Here is an 18,353-nt window from a genome sequence, read left to right as displayed (position 1 = left end):
ATCAATTAGTTGTAAACATCACTGCACCTGGACCAGCCTGTGAATACATACCATCTATGTATGCTTTTGTGACTTGCTCTTTTTCTTAACATTAAATTTGTCAGATTAAAAAAAAGAAGAAAAAAAAAGTTTGTCAGATTAATCCACACTGGTGGGCTCGCCTGTTTGCTCACTTGGTTAGAGCACTGTACTGATAATGCCAAGGTCAAGGGTTTGGATCCCCTTACTGGCCAGCTGCCAAAACAAAAAACTCTGTGCTGGTCTATTAGTCACACCACTGCTGTGTGTAATATGTTATTGTTCTATGGCATTGTATTTTATAAATACAAGAATACCACAATTAATTCATTTTCCCATTAGAGAACATTTGGGGGATGGGGGTTCCCCATTATGAACAGTACTGCCAAGGACTTTCACGTACATTAATCCTTGTATACGCATGTGAGTTTGTTTAGGGTGTATTACCAGAAGTAAAAATGCTGGGTTTAGTATATGTAGCCAAGTTGTTTTCCAAAGGAACTAACTGTTACATTGCCACAAGCAACGTCCAAAACAGTTTTTCCTTCTGGGCTCTAGGGTTTCTTCATGACCCAAATGGTACAAATTACATCCATGAGCTCTTTTGGTGCAGGACTGGGTGTACCCCACCAAGGCATGTGGCTATGACCCCAGCCAGTGGGCAGAACTCTACTCCCTGAACATTGACAGGAGAGCTCCCACCAGCTCCTGGCTTTCTGCTGTGTGGCTAAAGCAGAGTGGAAGGTAGGAGATGAGATCAGAAAGATGACAGAGCCAGACAGGGAGGACCTTGTAAGGACTTAAGCTTTTACTCTGAGTGAAATGGGAGCCATTGCAGGATTCTGAGCAGAGGGACATGACCAACTTCTGATTTGGAAGGAACCCTCTGGCTGTTGTCGGCAGATAGACTATAACAAGGTAAGATGAAAGCTGGGAGACCAGTCAGGAGGCCGTTGCAATTGTCTAGGTGCAGTTGTCCAGATGAGAGCCGGAGGTGGCTCCCAGCAGGATGGAGTAGCAGTGGAAGTATGAGATGCAGTCAGGTTCTGGTGTTATTTTATTTTATTTTTTTTAAAGATGACCGGTAAGGGGATCTTAACCCTTGACTTGGTGTTGTCAGCACCACGCTCACCCAGTGAGCTAACCGGCCATCCCTATATGGGATCCAAACCCGTGGCCTTGGTGTTATCAGCACCACACTCTCCCGAGTGAGCCACAGGCCGGCCCTCTGGTGTTAGTTTTAAGGTACAACCAGCATGATGTCCTCACAAATTGGATATAACAGGTGAGAACAGGATAGGAGTCAGATTCCAAGGGTTCTGGCCTGAGCAACTGACAGGGTGGAGGTGTCACCTGGAGGTGCGAGCACACTGGCTGGCCGGTGAGGATTCCAGGAATGAGGCCTGAGGAGACAGGCCGAGGTCAGGCCTTGGGTGGCTCACTGTCTGTGCTGCCTGAGGTAGCAAGCCAGTCTCTGCTAGTGTAACTATAGAGCTGTGCAGCAGTCCGCCTGGTGGGTTGGGAGGGAAGACTGGTTACATTTTCTTTTTTTTTGTTTTGGCAGCTGACTCGTATAGGGATCCGAACCCATGAGGACTGGTCACTTCTGAAGTTGCTCCACTCCTGGTGTGGAAAAAAGATAGTGTTTGGGGGTGGAGGTCTTATCAAAGCACTATCACCCGTGTCAGGGGAAGCTGTAGAGCTCAAGGATGGGGAAGATTGGACAGTGACTCCCGTGCCAGGGAAAAGAAGTTCATGTGACCATCTTCACCATGTCTGTAGCTCAATCTTATACACCAAACCTGGGAATGGCACCAGAGGAGGACTTGGACCATGCAAAGAAGGACAAGGGAATGAAGATGACCCTTGGGGACAAGAAATGAACTTGACCATCTAATAAGAGATGTTAAAAAAGAAAGAAATGGGGCCGGCCCATGGCTTACTCGGGAGAGTGTGGTGCTGATAACACCAAGTCAAGGGTTAAGATCCCCTTACCAGTCATCTTTTCAAAAAAGAAAGAAAGAAAGAAAGAAATGGTAGGTTAAAAAAAAACTTGAAAGAAATAGTAGGTGAGATACTGACTAGGCTAAGTAAGTGAGAGACTAAGCTATTTGGAATAATATAATTGTAGCTAATAGCTCAATAGGGTTTGCTATGTGCTAGGCACTGTTTTAAGTGCATTTAGATATCTTTAAACAATGCCATAAGGGTAGGTACTCTCTTATCCATTTACAAATGAGGAGATTGTGAGAGTGGCTAAGTAACTTAGCCAAAGTTAACACAGCCCTAAGTGTTCAGTCTGGCTCCAGAATCTCCAGTCCCTTACATTTCCTATGTGATACTGTCACCCGTGATTGTCAAGTGTTATGCAAATAGAAGTCTTCATACATACTACCCAGACACAAATCAACCTACAAAAATACAAAATTTTAAAGTTTTTTTAAAAAGTAAAAGTTGATAGAAATGGCATGAAAGGGTGAAGTCAATTTTCTACAGGAGGGGCCGGCCCGTGGCTCACTCGGGAGAGTGCGGTGCTGATAACACCAAGGCCCCGGGTTCGGATCCCATATACTGATGGCCGGTTCGCTCACTGGCTGAGCGTGGTGCTGACAACACCAAGTTAAGGGTTAAGATCTCCTTACCGGTCATCTTTTAAAAAAAAAAAAAAAAAAAAAAAAAATTTTCTACAGGAAAATATATAAACAAAAAAGCAAATTGCAGCAGAACATATGATGATTTAGTCCATTTTTATAAAGTTCAAAGAGATACAAAGCTAAACAATACATTGTTTAGGAATGCATTCAAAGTAAAATCATTAAGTCAGGGAGTGACACAGCCACAGTTCAACAGGGTGGTTTTCTCTGAGTGGGAGGGAGAAGAAAGAAATTGAATCAAGGACAGGTTTGTTTCTGTTACTGGTGATGTTCTAAAGCTAGGTGATGGGCACACTGGAGACAGAAATAAATTTGAATCCTTACTGATATTTCCTAACACAGTGGCCTTGAGCAAATTGTTTAACATACCTGAGCATTCCTCTCCTTGCCTGTAAAGTGAGGTAGAGAATATCTACTTTGCAAGGTTGATTTTTAAGGATTCAATGAGGTTATGCATGTAAAAAGCCTAGCATAGACTTAAGTGCTAAATACCCGGTGGCTGCTAAGATGATGATACAGAACGACACCTGAGAACTAAGTAAAATTATGTGCTTGGGAACTTCTATTATGAAGTAGGAGTACAATTCAGACATCCATGGAGTAAAAAGTACAAGTCTTCTCCTCCTCATACTCTATCCCATACCAGTCCCAATCCCCTCTGCAGAAGTAACCTTAACTAGTAACAGCCTGCTGGTGTCTGTGCAACAGAGTTTGATCTTGTCCTAAGAACAGTAGGGAGCCAGTAAAAGGGTTTAAGAATTTTAGTTAAAAAATACCTGTTTTTTCCTGGCATATACCATTGGCTGGGGAAAAAAAAAGAAAGAAAGAAAGAAAATACCTATTTTAAAACACGATGTTTTGGAGAACAAGTTATTTTTAAACAGGGCTAATCCTAAAGTTTTGGGCCAAGGACTGAAGCTCAGAGAACCCTCGATTGGAGAAGAGAAAACTGGAAATGTTCAATAGGAAAAAATATATAGAAGATATGCAGTATTTATGCCACTGTTATTTGCTATGAAAGCATCAATTTGAAGCAATTTTTAAAAGATGCATCAGTAGGTACACAAACTGATACCACCTGGAGTAATAATGGTAGGTGTAGGGAGAACAAGCAATCTCAAGACACTGATGTTGGGAGTGTAAACAGGTACAATCTTTACAAAACACTATGCATCAAAATTTTACATATCCAAATACTTTTGACTCTGAAATGCTACTTCTGAAAATGTATTCTACAACACAATCTCAAATGGGTGAATATAGGTATAGCATGACTAGAAACCTAAATGCTCCCTAACAGAAGCTGGATAGTATTGGGAGGAAAATGAAGGAGAACACATATTAAAGATGGAGGCACTCTTGCTCTCCGGGATTTAGACTGTGTCAGCAGAAATGCAAATAGACTCGGTCAGCAAGAATTCACAAGTCTTAACCGCAAACCACAGACTTCTTATTGAGTTACCTAGGAGACGGGGATGTATGGGAGAGGCTTACAGCTGGCTAAAACATATATAATACATGCTTGTAGACAATAAAGTTGCTTAGTGCATGCGCTAAGTCCCAGAACTTTGTGTCTGGTTTCTGATCGCCCACCTCCCTAGGCGGCAGCCCCTAGCTCAAGGTGCACTCTCACCTTGCTGCACTCTCTTGGCAAGGCCGCATGCAGCCCTGCTCCCTGGGAAACTCCTGGCAGAGGCTACATGTAGTCCTGCCTCCTGAGACCCCCAGGACCAAGAGAAGCATGGTGTTTTTACTACATTCCTACATCAACACAGGGATCTTTGAGACAAGTGATAAAAAGGATCATGGAGTATATTAAAAAGATGTCTGTGGGCTAGCCAGTTAGCTCTGTTGGTTAGAGCATGGTGTTGGTAACACCAAGGTCAAGGGTTCAGATCTCCTTACTGGCCATCCCTCACTCCCCCTAAAAAATGTCTGTGACTGGCTTTAAAAAAACAAAATTAAAAGATGTCTGGACATCCTGTTTTCACTGATTTGTCAAAAGGCAAATTAGGTGCCTGTGTTAATAGTATTCTGTGTGTGTGTGTGTACGTGCGTGTGCGTGTGCACGCGCACTGGTTTTTTTCTACAGTTCCAGGCTCCTCAAGACAGGACTGTAATCTTCCTCTGCCTTTGTCTTGGAATTGGCCATTAAGAAACTCTAACCTACCCTCATCTGATTGTGGGTCAAAAGGGCCCCATTTCAGATGGAGTGCTGCCCCATACCCACGACAGAATGCTGCACAGAGGCCAAGAATCTGGACAAGCCTTGCTGGGTTTCCCCACTCAAGTCTGTTAGTATTAGATCATACCCTTTTCTTTTTGTCCATGCTTCAAACATGCCTACATACAAAGCTTCCATAAACACCCAAAAGGACAGGGTCCAGAGAACTTCCAGATAGCCAAATGTAGAGATTCCCAATAGGGTGGCCAGTCCTGGGAGGACATGGAAGCTCTTCGCCTTCTCCCATATCTTGCCTTGTGTACTTTACCTGTATCCTTCGTAATATCCTTTTATAATAAATCTGTAAACATGTTTCCGAGTTCTGAGAGCTGCTCTAGTAAATTAGCCATACCCAAGAAAGGAGGCTGTGGGAACCCCGATTATGATAGGTCAGAAGCACAGGGAACGCAGCCTGGGGCTTACGATAAGCAGCTCTAATGGGGAAGGGGAGAGTCTTGGGAGACTTGAGTCCTCAACCTCAGGGATCTGAAACTATCTCTAGGGCAGGGAGTGATGGAATTGAATTAGAGGTCACCCAGATGGTGTCTGCTGCAGAACTGATTGCTTACTTGCTCGTCAGAAGCATGCTCTGAGAGTATAGTAGGAGAGACTGAACTGTTTTTTTTTTTTAAAGATGACCGGTAAGGGGATCTCAACCCTTGGCTTGGTGTTGTCAGCACCACGCTCAGCCAGTGAGCAAACCGGCCATCCCTATATAGGATCCGAACCCGTGGCCTTGGTGTTATCAGCACCGCGCTCTACCGAGTGAGCCACGGGCCGGCCCCAAGACTGAACTGTTTTTATCCCACTTAACATCATTAAAAACCTCAAATGCTTATCAGTAACATCTAGTACATTAGAATACTATGGGAGTCAACCCAGAAATCCTTAACTTTAGTATTGATGTATAGTACAATCTAGTATTTTGCACCAACTGTGATGATCCATTCAGTGGTAGAACGTTACCTTCCACTTTCCCAAATCTTTTTATGCCATCCTGTTTCCAATGAGACCAAACAATATTTATTTGCTTTAAAATATTTTATTGGAATTATTTTGATAAAACTAGATACCTGTACAAGACAAAGCAAATGTAAGACCTGAAAGCTGTCTACTTGGTATGTAAGTGCCCCCAAATTTCTAGGCAATTTTTCCCTAATAAGTTGATAGCTGCTCAACACATTGAGTTCACAATACAATAAGTAACACAATACAATACAGTAAGTTGACAGCTGTTTATTATAGGAAAGTTCCTAGGATCTGCCCAACATCAGATAGAGGACCTCCTTCGTGTCAGCAAAATCCTGAAATTTCAGAAAAGGAACATGCATCAGAACCATGTTAAAAAAAAAAAAAAAAAAAAAAAAAAACCACATAGGCAACTGCCAGTAAAAACAGAAAGCTGGGGCTGCTGGCCAGTTAGCTCAGTCGGTTAAGAGTGCTGCCGTGTAACACTAAGGTCAAGGATCTCCTTACTGGCCAGCTGTGAACAAAATCCCATAAAGCAGGGTGGGCAAGGGAGGTGCCAGGCAGGATGAAGGGGAAGCATAAGAGTGGATCAGGTGGTTTCAAAGCTCATCAGAGAAAAGTTCAGAGACTCTAGTCCAACCAGGTCATCATTACCACTCTGGGGATGGGAGCCAAGTTGGGGGACACTAACCATAGTAACCAGGGAGAAAGGGCTTGCTCTCCACTTGTCACAGCCTTAAGATGAAGTAGCAGGAATTTATATAACCTTAGGCCTTCAGTCATCAGGTTAGTACAGAAGCTCTGTGAAGGAGCACTGCCCCTGGCTGGGCTTCCAGAGCTCTCATGCTACAAAGATGAAAATAAGACAATTGATGAGAAGAACAAGCAGAGAATATGACCCTCCCTTTGGCACTTCCCAGAGACCCAAGTATCCAGCTCCCTAAATGAGTCAGAACTTATTTTTGACATCAGGACCAGCGTCAGAGACTCTAGTCTGTGAAATCATCATTTCCAATTTAGGGAGACCTGGATTAAGGGAAGCCATTCCAGTACCTTCAGAGACAACAGCCCCAGTATACAAGGATTTAACAAATGAAGAATCCAAGGATGGGAAGTTTGAGAAAGGCAGAGAGTAGGAAATAAATTCAGAACTGCAGAGAATAGCTCCACTGGGAAATCCTACATGCGTTAGAGTTTACAGTAGAAATATGGGTGGAGACAGGTTGTCCAGGCTTAGCCAAAAATATGAGGGACTACAAAAAATTAAAAAGTGAGTAATAGTCACAAGAGAAATGTAAACCAAAGAAAACTACCAGGTGAAATACTGCATTGGTGCACGTATCCATCAGAAAATAAGCAGACACCATAATGTGCCATAAAAGAGGTTGGGAACAAAATGTTCTGTGGGAGGCACTCAGAGGACTATCACACTTAATACTCACCTTTATTCAAAGATAACACTCCAATGGACGCCTTAAAACCCCTAATTGGAGAAAAAAAACACAGAAACAAAAGATTAATAAGGGTTCTGGCCACCAACTTCCCCAGGCCCTGGGACTAGGGATACCGGCCCGGCGGAGGGAGAAGGCGGGAGGCGGTCAGCGCGCTGCGGTGATGGCGTCAGCGAGACACTCAGAGTCACCTGGGGTCATCATTACCCCCGTCCTCCCCCAGGGTGACCGCCACAGCATCTCTCACACCCACTCACCATAGTGAGGCTGCGGACCCGCCGGAGAGGATCAGAGACCTGGGAAAAAAATCAGTGAGTTAGCAGAGCCGGGGCGACTTCAGCCGCGCTCCCCCTACGCAGGCTGGGTCAGTTCCAAGCAGTGGCGTCACGGAGACATCAGAAACTCTAGTCTGTAGCGGCAGTTCATCCCGCCCAGCCCTGGACTGCAGCACTCTCCCCCAGCAGGGCCCCGAGGTACCTGCACGCGGGCTGCTGTGCAAAGATGGCGCGGAGCAGCCACCGAGGCCCCCACGACAAGCACCGATGAGCCCATCGCGCAAAAAGGATTATAAAACCTGGACCAGGGTTATTTATGGCTGCGCCGGGCCGGGGGCCTGACGGCCATGGCTGTCTGCTTTCATGCCTGATCCGACGCGCAGCATTTCCTCCACTGTACGTCCAAATAGGAATAAAACAAAGTGAGACAAAGGCCGTGGAAGTATGTTGCACACTCTCCTGAGCAAATATGCGGAAGTGTTTTGTGAATTTTGAAGAACAAAAAAGAGGTGACCCCGCTGACCAGGCGGGAGGAAGTCCCCTGCGCCGGCGGGACCCGCGCGGGCTGGGCGCTCCGCCTTCAGCCTTCTCCCGCGGCCCCGCCCCCTTGCAGCAGTTGGTGGCCTCCGGGCTCCCCCTGCGTCCTCACCCCGGGCGATTCATACCTCTGCGTCCAGCCAGCGAAGTCTGAATTCGCTCCCCCGCTCGAGCCCGCAGACCTGTCAGGCACATTAAGTTTCATGCCTTTTTTTTTTTTTAATTAAAGAAAACAGCTTAATGAGGTATAATTGACATACAATAAACGCATATTTAAGAAACAATTTGATAACGGTTTTTATTTTTACCATCTTAATCTTTTTGAAGTGATGACGGAAACAAAGCAGGTTTCTAAAATAAACCTCGCCTTGGATTGAGTATCACGATCTCGGTGTCGACATCTTGTTTCATACGTGAGAATAGTATGTGATTTAGTAACCAACGTATAACTAATGTTTGACAAAGAAAGGTCAAAAAGCATGGAAAACGTGCTAGAAAATGCACATGGAAAATTTCAGCTTTATGATGTAATGTGTAATCAATGATTATAACTTCTGTATTTTTACCCACCAATGCACAACTCCATAATGAGACATCCCCCTCGCTATGTAAACTTTTCTGTAAAATCCTTTCGGCTTGTGATGAACTTCAGAACACTTTTCACCCCTGTTGGTCTGTTTCCTGGGTCGATCCTCCTAGTAAACTTCTCTAAAACCTCTATTTCGGTTCACAGAAGCGTACAGTTCTGTAAAGTATTCCTTTGTGCAACGAATCTCCAGAACTTTCTAATCTTGCAGATCTGAAACGCTACTCCCACTGAACAACTACTCCCCATTTTCTCCTGCTAAATGTCTTTTTTGGGGGAAAGGGGGGCGCTGGCCGGTTCGGGCATCCTTCGTGTGTCCTTTTTATGAGCAGTGTGTGGCCTGGGAGTTGGCCAAAAGTGAGTGGAAGGGTTCAGTGCCCTCTGAAAAGCAACTTATGTCACAGAGGGATTGGAAGCAAACCTATTTCGGGTGGGGTGGCAACAACCAGGCACCATTCTCTCTTCCTGAGTTTTCCCTCCCTCGGAAATTTTCCTTAGTCATTTGTTCTTGGCCTTTAATCCACCAACTCCTATATCATTCCAAATCCAGCCTTCCTGAGCCCTCCCTATCCCCCTCCTTTATAAATGCAGATAATGTTTGGAGACATGTATTGGCATTTTTTCCTACATCTTTTGTGAGAAAACCATACAAGATAAGTCTCCTTTTCTCTCTCTCTTTTTTAAAAATCATGTCAGTCCTCATACCGGCCAGTTGCCAAAAAAACAAAAAAATTTTAAAATAAATCATGGTGGGCTGGCGAGTTAACTCACTTTGGCAAGCCTGGTGCTGGTAACACCAAGGTTAAGGGGTCAGATCCCTATATGTCAGCCAGCCAACAAAAAAAAATTGACCATGTCATGTTAAAATCATGTCATTTGATTCATATCTTTTTTCTTTCTTTTTTTTCTTTTTTAAGTCACGTAATTTAAGCACAGTGAGCATAAGAATAAAATGTGGAAGGAGTTCATCGTGCATACAGGGAATATATCCTGTTTGTTACTTTCTTCCCGCACAATTACCATTCCATGTTCCCTCCCATACCTCAAGCTTTCAGCATTCCATCAAAAAATCTCTTCCAAACACGGAGGTAAAGGGTTCAGATCCCCATATCAGCCAGCTGCCACCCCCCTCCCCACAAAAAAAATCTCTTCCAAGAATCCTATAGTATCCACATGTTTATGTGATAACATTTCTTTTTTTTTTTTTTTTTTTTGTCTTTTTTTTTTTTTTTTTTTTTCGTGACGGGCACTCAGCCAGTGAGAGCACCAGTCATTCTTATATAGGATCCGAACCCGCGGCGGGAGGCGGGAGGCGGGAGGCGGGAGGCGGGAGCGTTGTTGCGCTCCCAGGGCAGCACTCTACCAAGTGCGCCACGGGACCAGCCCTATGTAATAACATTTCTCAGCTCCTTGGGGATGGGGCTGATGTTGCAAAGTGACAGCTTTAAGTTTCGAGATGTGCGTGTGTACATATTGCTTCCTAATGAACCACTTCCCTAATGAGGGAGCCATAAACTTATTGGCCCAGTCTCAGGAATTATTTCTTGGCCCACTAAACTGTTGCTGGAGATTTCCTTAACCTCTGTCATTGCTTCTGCTGCTGCTAATGAACAAACCCTCTAAGGCCTTTCAAGCATCCGGGTTCCAGCTCACAGGCTGCTGCTCTGGAAACACTGACACCTTCCTGTCCTCCCTCTCCCACGCCCTTATCCTCCTTAAAAACAGGGTTAAAATCTGGTTCGGTGGTTTACTCAACTATGGCTGCACATTAAAAACACCTGGGCAGCTTTAAATAGACAACTGCCTTGGCCCTCTCAGATTCTGCTTTTGTTTTTGGTGGCTGGCCAGTATAGGGATCCAAACCCTTGACCTTGGTGATACAAGTCTACTCACTAGGCCAACTCAGATTCTGAATCGGACTGGGAGATGGCTGGCACCTGTATTTTAGCTTCCCCGAGTTTATTATACTGTGAGGGTGGAAAACTATGACTAATGGCTCAAAGCTTAAGGATTTGTTCCCAAAGGAGAAAAAGCCCCAATTCCTGCTGCTGCAGCAGTTAAACTACACATTCATTATATGCTGTGATTAGGAGCTCCAGTGCTCCTAATCACAGGTTAGCGCATGGTACTTACACGCAGTACTTACATATATTCTGTGGTCAGAGGCTACAGTATTACGGTTCACCTATTGTGAGTAAGACAGGCCTTTGAGAATTGGCCCAGAAACCAAAGAACTCTTACTATATTCCTTTTCCTTTACAAGCTTTCAAAAAGGGCTTCCTGTACTTTTGATTTCCTAGAGTAAGGATTTAGTAAAAGGCATAACATGGAACTTTAAACAGTTTGATTTTGTTTTGTTTTTTGGTGGAACTTTAATCAGTTTGATTTTGAAGTAGGTATTTCTAGGCTTGGCTTCTGGGAGAAAGGAGGTTGGGATTCTCTCACGCTAGAGAAAGTGTGAAGGAACCTAACTGCTTGTGCAGGAAGAATCCCCTAGGCTAGGGCTTGTGTGGAAGGAAAGCCCATGACCTTGATCTTCCCAGCTCTATGCTATGCAGTCTTTCTTCTCTTTCCTCATGATTAAATTTGCTATTGCTTTACATTGCTATCGTTTTTAGATTATCCATAGAATGGACAAAGAGGCTATTGATTGTTTTTTGTTTGTTTGTTTGTTTGTTTTTGTCTTTTTCGTGACCAGCACTCAGCCAGTGAGTGCACCGGAGTTCCTTTATAGGATCCGAACCCGCGGCGGGAGCATCGCTGCGCTCCCAGTGCCGCACTCTCCCGAGTGCGCCACGGGCTCGGCCCGAGGCTATTGATTGTTAAACCCAGAGTAAAACCATCACTCAGAACCAGACAGGAACAACCAAATACCAAGTGTTCAGGCAGTAGGGGAAAAAAACTTTGGGCCAAAAACCATCACTTGATGCTCTCTAATCTTGGCTGCATATAGCTGAAGTGACCACCTCAACATGCTAAACTGAAAAAATCTTTAGAATACCTCATGTAGAGGGTGGTAGGATGAAGATTACCAAGATGACACAAAGAACCTGGTACAGTGCCTGGCCCATCCCTTCTTCACTGCTATGGCCCCCAAACTCTCAACATCTTATTTCTCCAGACTCTCAACTTGGGATCACTGCAGCTAGGGTGATGATGGCTAAAGATGTTGCTTGTCTACTTCACACTTCTGCTCAAAAATGATCTTGAAACTTTTTCAGTGAAGTTACTGAAATAAAATGATTTTTTTAAAAGGCAACCAAAGCTATGAGAGACTAAATCATTTGTATTTGTTCACCAAGTTGAGATTTACAGAACCAAAGTGTGAACCCATATCTCACTGTTGCTAATTTGTCCACCCCCAAAATTTATACCATAAATACAGGCCTGGAAGACTCACGGGGCACTTGTGAAAAAACAAAGCTATGGGGCCGGCCCGTGGCTCACTCGGGAGAGTGCGGTGCTGAGAACACCAAGGCCCTGGGTTCGGATCCCATATACGGATGGCCGGTTCGCTCACTGGCTGAGCGTGGTGCTCACAACACCAAGTCAAGGGTTAAGATCCCCTTACCGGTCATCTTTTTTAAAAAAAGAAAAGAAAAAAAAACAAAGCTCAAGGACTCGGCTCACAATAAGTGCACGAGAGAAAATAAGGAACCACGATCCCCTCACAGCACTGCCTCTCCCATTCCTGCCCGGTTAACCCACACCAACTTTCCTCCCCAACTCCCTTTTGCAGGTACCATGCTTACTTTTCCCTGAAACAAAACCCACTCCAATGAAAATGGGCACCTGCAGTTTTTCGCTTCTCTCTAACACGACATTTACCACCCCGGATTAAGTCCTAACAAAAATATCCATAGCCAGTATTAATGTGTACACCTCTCCTCAGAAGTACCACCCCAACTAGGGATCTGTGGAATTCAGACATACTGAATAGAGCCCATTACATTCCTCCCCAAATACAAGCAGCCACACTCATTTTTAACTTTTTATTTTTCATTTTCAAGTAAACAAATTATAAAAACAAACATTCCCTGACTTTGTCATGTTATGTGGCAAAGCAAATATCTTACAGAGGGTGGCAGTGTTGACTCGTTTAAGACACACACAAAACTCCCTTTCATAGTATCAACTTACTTGAAAAATAAAGAATTCCAATGAACATATTGGGTATATCACAATGGAAATAAAGACAAACTAGCTAATTAACATCAGATTACAACATAACTTTAAAATGGACTCAAGTAGTAAAGCGCTAAAATTAGGAAAAAAATAGCAATAGCAAGGCCCTTGAGTCCCGATCGTCTGTCTCCAAAATGAACAAGATGAAAATATAAAGGTCCCCTAGTCCACCTCCTCAATAGTGGGGCCAGACCCAGAACCCCCCTTGGGGGCCTGAGCCCCGAAGCCACCAGCCCCGGGGCCACCCGCACCCTGGTACAGGCCGCTGATGATGGGGTTACACACCTGCTCCAGCTCCTTCCTCTTGTGCTCAAACTCCTCCTTCTCAGCCAGGCTGTTGGCGTCCAGCCAGGAAATCACCTCCTGGCACTTGTCCAGCACCTTCTTCTTGTCCCCCTCGCTGATCTTGCCCTTGAGCCCCTCGTCCTCCACGGCGCTCTTCATGTTGAAGGCGTACGACTCCAGGGCGTTCTTGGCAGACACCCTTTCGCGCTGCACCTCGTCCTCGGCCTTGTACTTCTCCGCCTCCTGCACCATACGCTCGATCTCCTCCTTGCTCAGGCGGCCCTTGTCGTTGGTGATGGTGATCTTGTTGGCCTTGCCCGTGCTCTTGTCCGTGGCCGTGACGTTCAGGATGCCATTGGCGTCGATGTCAAAGGTCACCTCGATCTGGGGCACGCCCCTGGGCGCCGGAGGGATGCCGCTCAGCTCGAAGCGCCCCAGCAGGTTGTTGTCCCGCGTCATGGCCCTCTCGCCCTCGTATACCTGGATCAGCACCCCGGGCTGGTTGTCGGAGTACGTGGTGAAGATCTGCGTCTGCTTGGTGGGGATGGTGGAGTTGCGCTTGATCAGGGCAGTCATCACGCCCCCGGCCGTCTCCAGACCCAGCGACAGGGGAGCCACGTCCAGCAGCAGCAGGTCCTGCACGTTCTCAGACTTGTCCCCCATCAGGATGGCTGCCTGCACCGCCGCCCCGTACGCCACCGCCTCGTCGGGGTTGATGCTCTTGTTGAGGTCGCGCCCGTTGAAGAAGTCCTGCAGCAGCTTCTGCACCTTGGGGATGCGGGTGGAGCCCCCCACCAGGACCAGGTCGTGGATCTGGGCCTTGTCAAGCTTGGCATCGCGCAGAGCCTTCTCCACGGGCTCCAGGGTGCCCCGGAACAGGTCTGAGCACAGCTCCTCGAACCGCGCCCTGGTGATGGACGTGTAGAAGTCGATGCCCTCAAACAGGGAGTCGATCTCCAGGCTGGCCTGGGTGCTGGACGACAGGGTCCTCTTGGCTCTCTCGCAGGCGGTGCGCAGCCGCCTCACGGCTCGCTTGTTCTGGCTGATGTCCTTCTTGTGTTTCCTCTTGAACTCCTCCACGAAGTGGTTCACCAGCCGGTTGTCAAAGTCCTCCCCGCCCAGGTGCGTGTCCCCGGCCGTCGCCTTCACCTCGAAGATGCCGTCGTCGATCGTCAGGATGGACACGTCGAACGTGCCCCCGCCCAGGTCGAAGATGAGCACGTTGCGCTCCCCCTTGCCCGTCCTGTCCAGGCCGTAGGCGATGGCGGCGGCCGTGGGCTCGTTGATGATCCGCAGCACGTTCAGCCCCGCGATCACCCCCGCGTCCTTGGTGGCCTGGCGCTGCGAGTCGTTGAAGTAGGCCGGCACGGTGATCACAGCGTTGGTCACCGGGTAGCCCAGGTACGCCTCGGCGATCTCTTTCATCTTGGTCAGCACCATGGACGAGATCTCCTCGGGGTAGAACGCCTTGGTCTCCCCCTTGTAGCTCACCTGCACCTTGGGCTTGTCTCCGTCGTTGATCACCCGGAAAGGCCAGTGCTTCATGTCAGACTGCACCACCGGGTCGCCGAACTTGCGGCCGATCAACCGCTTCGCGTCGAACACGGTGTTCTGCGGGTTCAGCGCCACCTGGTTCTTGGCCGCATCCCCGATGAGCCGCTCGGTGTCTGTGAAGGCCACGTAGCTGGGGGTGGTGCGGTTGCCCTGGTCGTTGGCGATGATCTCCACCTTGCCGTGCTGGAACACCCCCACGCACGAATAGGTGGTGCCCAGGTCGATCCCGATCGCCGTGGTCTTGGCCATGCCGGTGCTCTGCTGTCTCGGCTCCGCCCTGAGATTCGAACCCGGAAACGGCCGACGGGATCCGCGTCAGGAAGCTCGGTCCGCTCTGAAAAGAAGCTAAAGGCGCCGGTGCCGCACAGGCTGGTCTCGGAAGCCGTGGGGCTGCAGAGGCCGCTTTCACGGAAAGCACAGGAGAGTCGGTTCACCCACCGCTTCTCAGGCTCGCTGTTGCCCCGGGGCGCGAGCAGCTCTGCTTTTATAGGATGTCCCCGAGCCCCTCCTTTCCCCTCCTCAGCCAATCACCGAGCTCGGCGAGGCTGCCAGGTCCGGAATATTCCAGGGGTTTCGCCTCCTGTCCTGCCCCCAAGCTTCCTGGGACCAATCAGCGTCCAGGGTGCCGCCCCTCCCCAGAACTCTCCAGACGCTTCTGGGATTCACTAGAGGGGGCTAGATCCCTGGGAGGCAGGGAGAGAGGCGGTGGGACGGGCGGTTGTGGGCCCCGCCTCCATGGTGATGCTGATGGCCAGCCCCTGTGAGAAAGTGACAGGAAGGGTCACCGCTAGGCTCGTAACTGTAGGGCAGTTCGAGATTTATTGGAGTCAAAATAGTATGGTGATCTAAGATAGGATTAAAGGCTACATGACTGCAGGAACGGCCAAAACGTTGAAAGTGCCCGAGTTTCTGGAGGAAGGCGGGGCATCGGTGGGCCAAGGGGACTCTGGGCCTTGGCTGTGAGGAACGGACCGCTTTACTGCCTGGGCTGCCTGAGGAATGCTGTGGCCCTCCGCGGAGTTTTCCCATCTTAGATTTAAAATCCGAACAAGAAGGAAAGAAATAATGCTATACAGTTTTTTACATCATCTTTAACCTACATGGGAGGAATATTGGGGATGGGGGTGGGTTTTGAGTTTTCAAAAGAAAAACAATAGTGTAAACAGGCGGTTGTTATGAGGACCCCATCCACAGGGGAAGGAATGTGCTGGAGGCGGGAGGCGCGAGGCGGGGGGGGGAGGGCAGGGCGGTGTCCGCCGCTCCCCTGTCCCCGCCCGCAGCCGCTCCCCTTGCTGGGACCCGGGGTTAGTAAGAAAAAAAATTTTCCATAGAACGTAGGCTGTCTTCAAGGCCTTTAGGAGCTGTGCCATTTTTCGTCCTTTCCATCTTCGGGTCTGGCCCGCCCCTTCTTCCTCTCTGCCTTCTCCTCAATTCTTGGTTCGGTCACGGATGGTGGATAGGGCCAGGGTTAACGTCAGAGTTCCACATTCAGTCTTGTGCCAATCCCTGCTGCTCCTAGGCTCTTCACGCTTTTAAAATTTTATTTATTTTTTGGCGGCTGGCCGGTACAGGGATCGGAACTCTCCAATGCCACCACTTTTAGATTAAATTTAACAGGGTGGTGAGCCTGCGAGGGAGGGGCAGAGAATGTTCAGTCCTCTTTAATAACATCACATACCACAGCTGTTTGAAAGGTGGCCCGTTTTAAGCAAACTGTTGGGGTGACGCTGTAAGGGGTAAGTTGTTGGGAACCAGGTTTTAACCAGGTTTTAGTTGTAGTTCCTCTAAAACTTCAGGTTATTTGTCATGCCCTTAAGTTATCCGCTTAGTTTTTATCCTAGATCCCAACTTCCTGCGGGTTCTCTTTCCTCCTTTCCTAAATACAATTACATTTGGTGATTTACTTTGCCTATTTCTTTCATCTTTTACGGAAGACACCTATTAGGCGCCTGAAATGAAATGTGAGGGGCATTAAAGCAATAATGCAGCCCGCGGCGGGGGGGAGGGCGGGGAATGACACTCATTGCTCTATCCGTTCTTGAACACAAGTAGGAAGCGACAGTTTGGTTTTGGTTTTGGGGGGGGGGTTGAGGCAGCTGGTTTTGAATGCTTTGCTCAGTTGGCATTATTCACATGTATGCACGCCACACGTGTGCGCACACACACACCTGCCTATCAAAACACTTCCTGGAATATAGGGGCATTTCAGTGGTTGATTCTTTAATTTGCTGATCTAAACTGATGTTGCAAAGAGATTACTTTAACAATTCTGTGTGTGTTTGTGTGTGCAAGTAGGGGAAAATTTCTTTTACATTCAGATATGTAGCTCCCTAGAGAATCACCACCTCTCTAAACTAGTCAAACTGGTCAAACTTAAGGAATTTTCCATTTCTCTATGAAGTCTCTGGCTGGGGATTCCCCCAAACTCCCAACTTAGCTGCCTAGATTATCAACGTTTCCAGGGACCCTTAACTTCACCACCTCTGGAAGCTTCCTCACCATCAACTACTACCACTAGTAGTTCTGGATTTACTCCTTCATTCCCTCCAAATCTGCAATTTAGAAAACTTCTCTATTGGCTTAAAGCAAAGGGCATCACTGTCTTCACTGCCTGGCAGGTAGACATGGTGACAAGGCCTCAAATCTTCCTGCTGCTGGGGTAGCAGAAAAAGATCCACTGGAAATTCTGTTTTCCATGAAGCAGTCAGCTACACACTGTGGTGAGAGCCTACAGTACTATAGTTAACCTACCTTTTAGGGAAGGCTCTCTCTATGGACTGGCCTGGAAACCTACACATCTATATTCGTCGTCCATTTCCTGACAAGGAGTGAGTTACCTGAATTTTGATTTTCCATTAAGACTGGATGCTTCCCGGGCCGGCCTGTGGCTCACTCGGGAGAGTGTGGTGCTGATAACACCAAGGCCATGGGTTTGGATCCTGTATAGGGATGGCCGGTTGGCTCACTTGGGAGAGCATGGTGCTGACAACACCAAGCCAAGGGTTAAGATCACCTTACCGGTCATCTTTTAAAAAAAAAGACTGGATGCTTCCCAAGACTGAAACAAAGTCACAGGTTTAATTACTACATGCGGTGACTGTAAGAACCCCAAGAGATTTTCCAGATCTTTAATTTGATTAATTTGGGAATTAGATTTTTATTGGGTTCTATGTTGGGAAAGATTGGAGCTCAGATCCCCCAAGCTGGAAGGGCTATCAGGTACTTTTAAGGGAGCAGGATGGGAGTGAAGAGGGGGTGCAAAGAACCTGACTGCTGCAGCAGTAAGTGTAGGGGAGGGGAGTCTTCCTCAGCCTGATAATGCAGGATCTTTTTCCTTCTCTCTCCTTTTTATAGTTTCTCAAACAGTACCATTTTCTCCTCAATTCTATTGGCTTTAAAAGATGGCATAACTCTAATTTATTAATTAAATCTAAGTTTATCCAGAAGAAAGCAAAAGATAACTGATATGAAACCCAGAGCCAGGCATTCTTAATCAAATGGCAAAGGCTTCAATTATGTGGGAACCCTGGAGATTTCCAGCATCATGGGAAAAAAAAAATCTGGGAAGGGGAAGAACTGGGTTTGTATATGGGCTCTACTTTGTTGAAGCTGTTT

At 47.1% G+C, this 18,353-nt stretch overlaps 1 protein-coding gene, 1 long non-coding RNA gene and 3 other non-coding genes across 5 annotated transcripts; all 5 read right to left on the bottom strand.

Moving 5' to 3' along the window:
* Positions 1-5,918: 5,918 nt before the first annotated feature.
* On the bottom strand, positions 5,919-7,890 carry LOC134378397 (uncharacterized). Its single transcript, XR_010023637.1, has 5 exons — positions 7,794-7,890; positions 7,574-7,612; positions 7,308-7,348; positions 6,557-6,711; positions 5,919-6,200 (listed from the first exon to the last, which is right to left on the bottom strand). It is a non-coding gene; the product is annotated as an uncharacterized LOC134378397 (long non-coding RNA).
* Positions 6,445-6,527, bottom strand: LOC134379401 (small nucleolar RNA ZL8). Its single transcript, XR_010023796.1, has one exon. It is a non-coding gene; the product is annotated as a small nucleolar RNA ZL8 (small nucleolar RNA).
* Positions 6,812-6,878, bottom strand: LOC134379366 (small nucleolar RNA SNORD52). Its single transcript, XR_010023765.1, has one exon. It is a non-coding gene; the product is annotated as a small nucleolar RNA SNORD52 (small nucleolar RNA).
* Positions 7,462-7,524, bottom strand: LOC134379369 (small nucleolar RNA SNORD48). Its single transcript, XR_010023768.1, has one exon. It is a non-coding gene; the product is annotated as a small nucleolar RNA SNORD48 (small nucleolar RNA).
* Positions 7,891-12,692: 4,802 nt separating the features above from the next.
* On the bottom strand, positions 12,693-15,209 carry LOC134378432 (heat shock 70 kDa protein 1). The gene has a single exon (XM_063097522.1). It carries the CDS (start codon positions 14,985-14,987, stop codon positions 13,062-13,064), a length of 1,926 nt encoding a protein of 641 aa, XP_062953592.1. The 5' UTR covers positions 14,988-15,209; the 3' UTR covers positions 12,693-13,061.
* Positions 15,210-18,353: the final 3,144 nt, after the last annotated feature.

This window comes from Cynocephalus volans, chromosome 5, assembly GCF_027409185.1.
Source record: "Cynocephalus volans isolate mCynVol1 chromosome 5, mCynVol1.pri, whole genome shotgun sequence".
In the NCBI taxonomy this organism is placed as follows: Eukaryota; Metazoa; Chordata; class Mammalia; order Dermoptera; family Cynocephalidae; genus Cynocephalus; species Cynocephalus volans.
This window is presented reverse-complemented; position numbering and strand designations above follow the sequence as displayed.

Bases quoted from the DNA above. Each gene is read 5' to 3' on its own strand.
- LOC134378432 (XM_063097522.1), bottom strand. From the start codon at position 14,987: ATGGCCAAGACCACGGCGATCGGGATCGACCTGGGCACCACCTATTCG.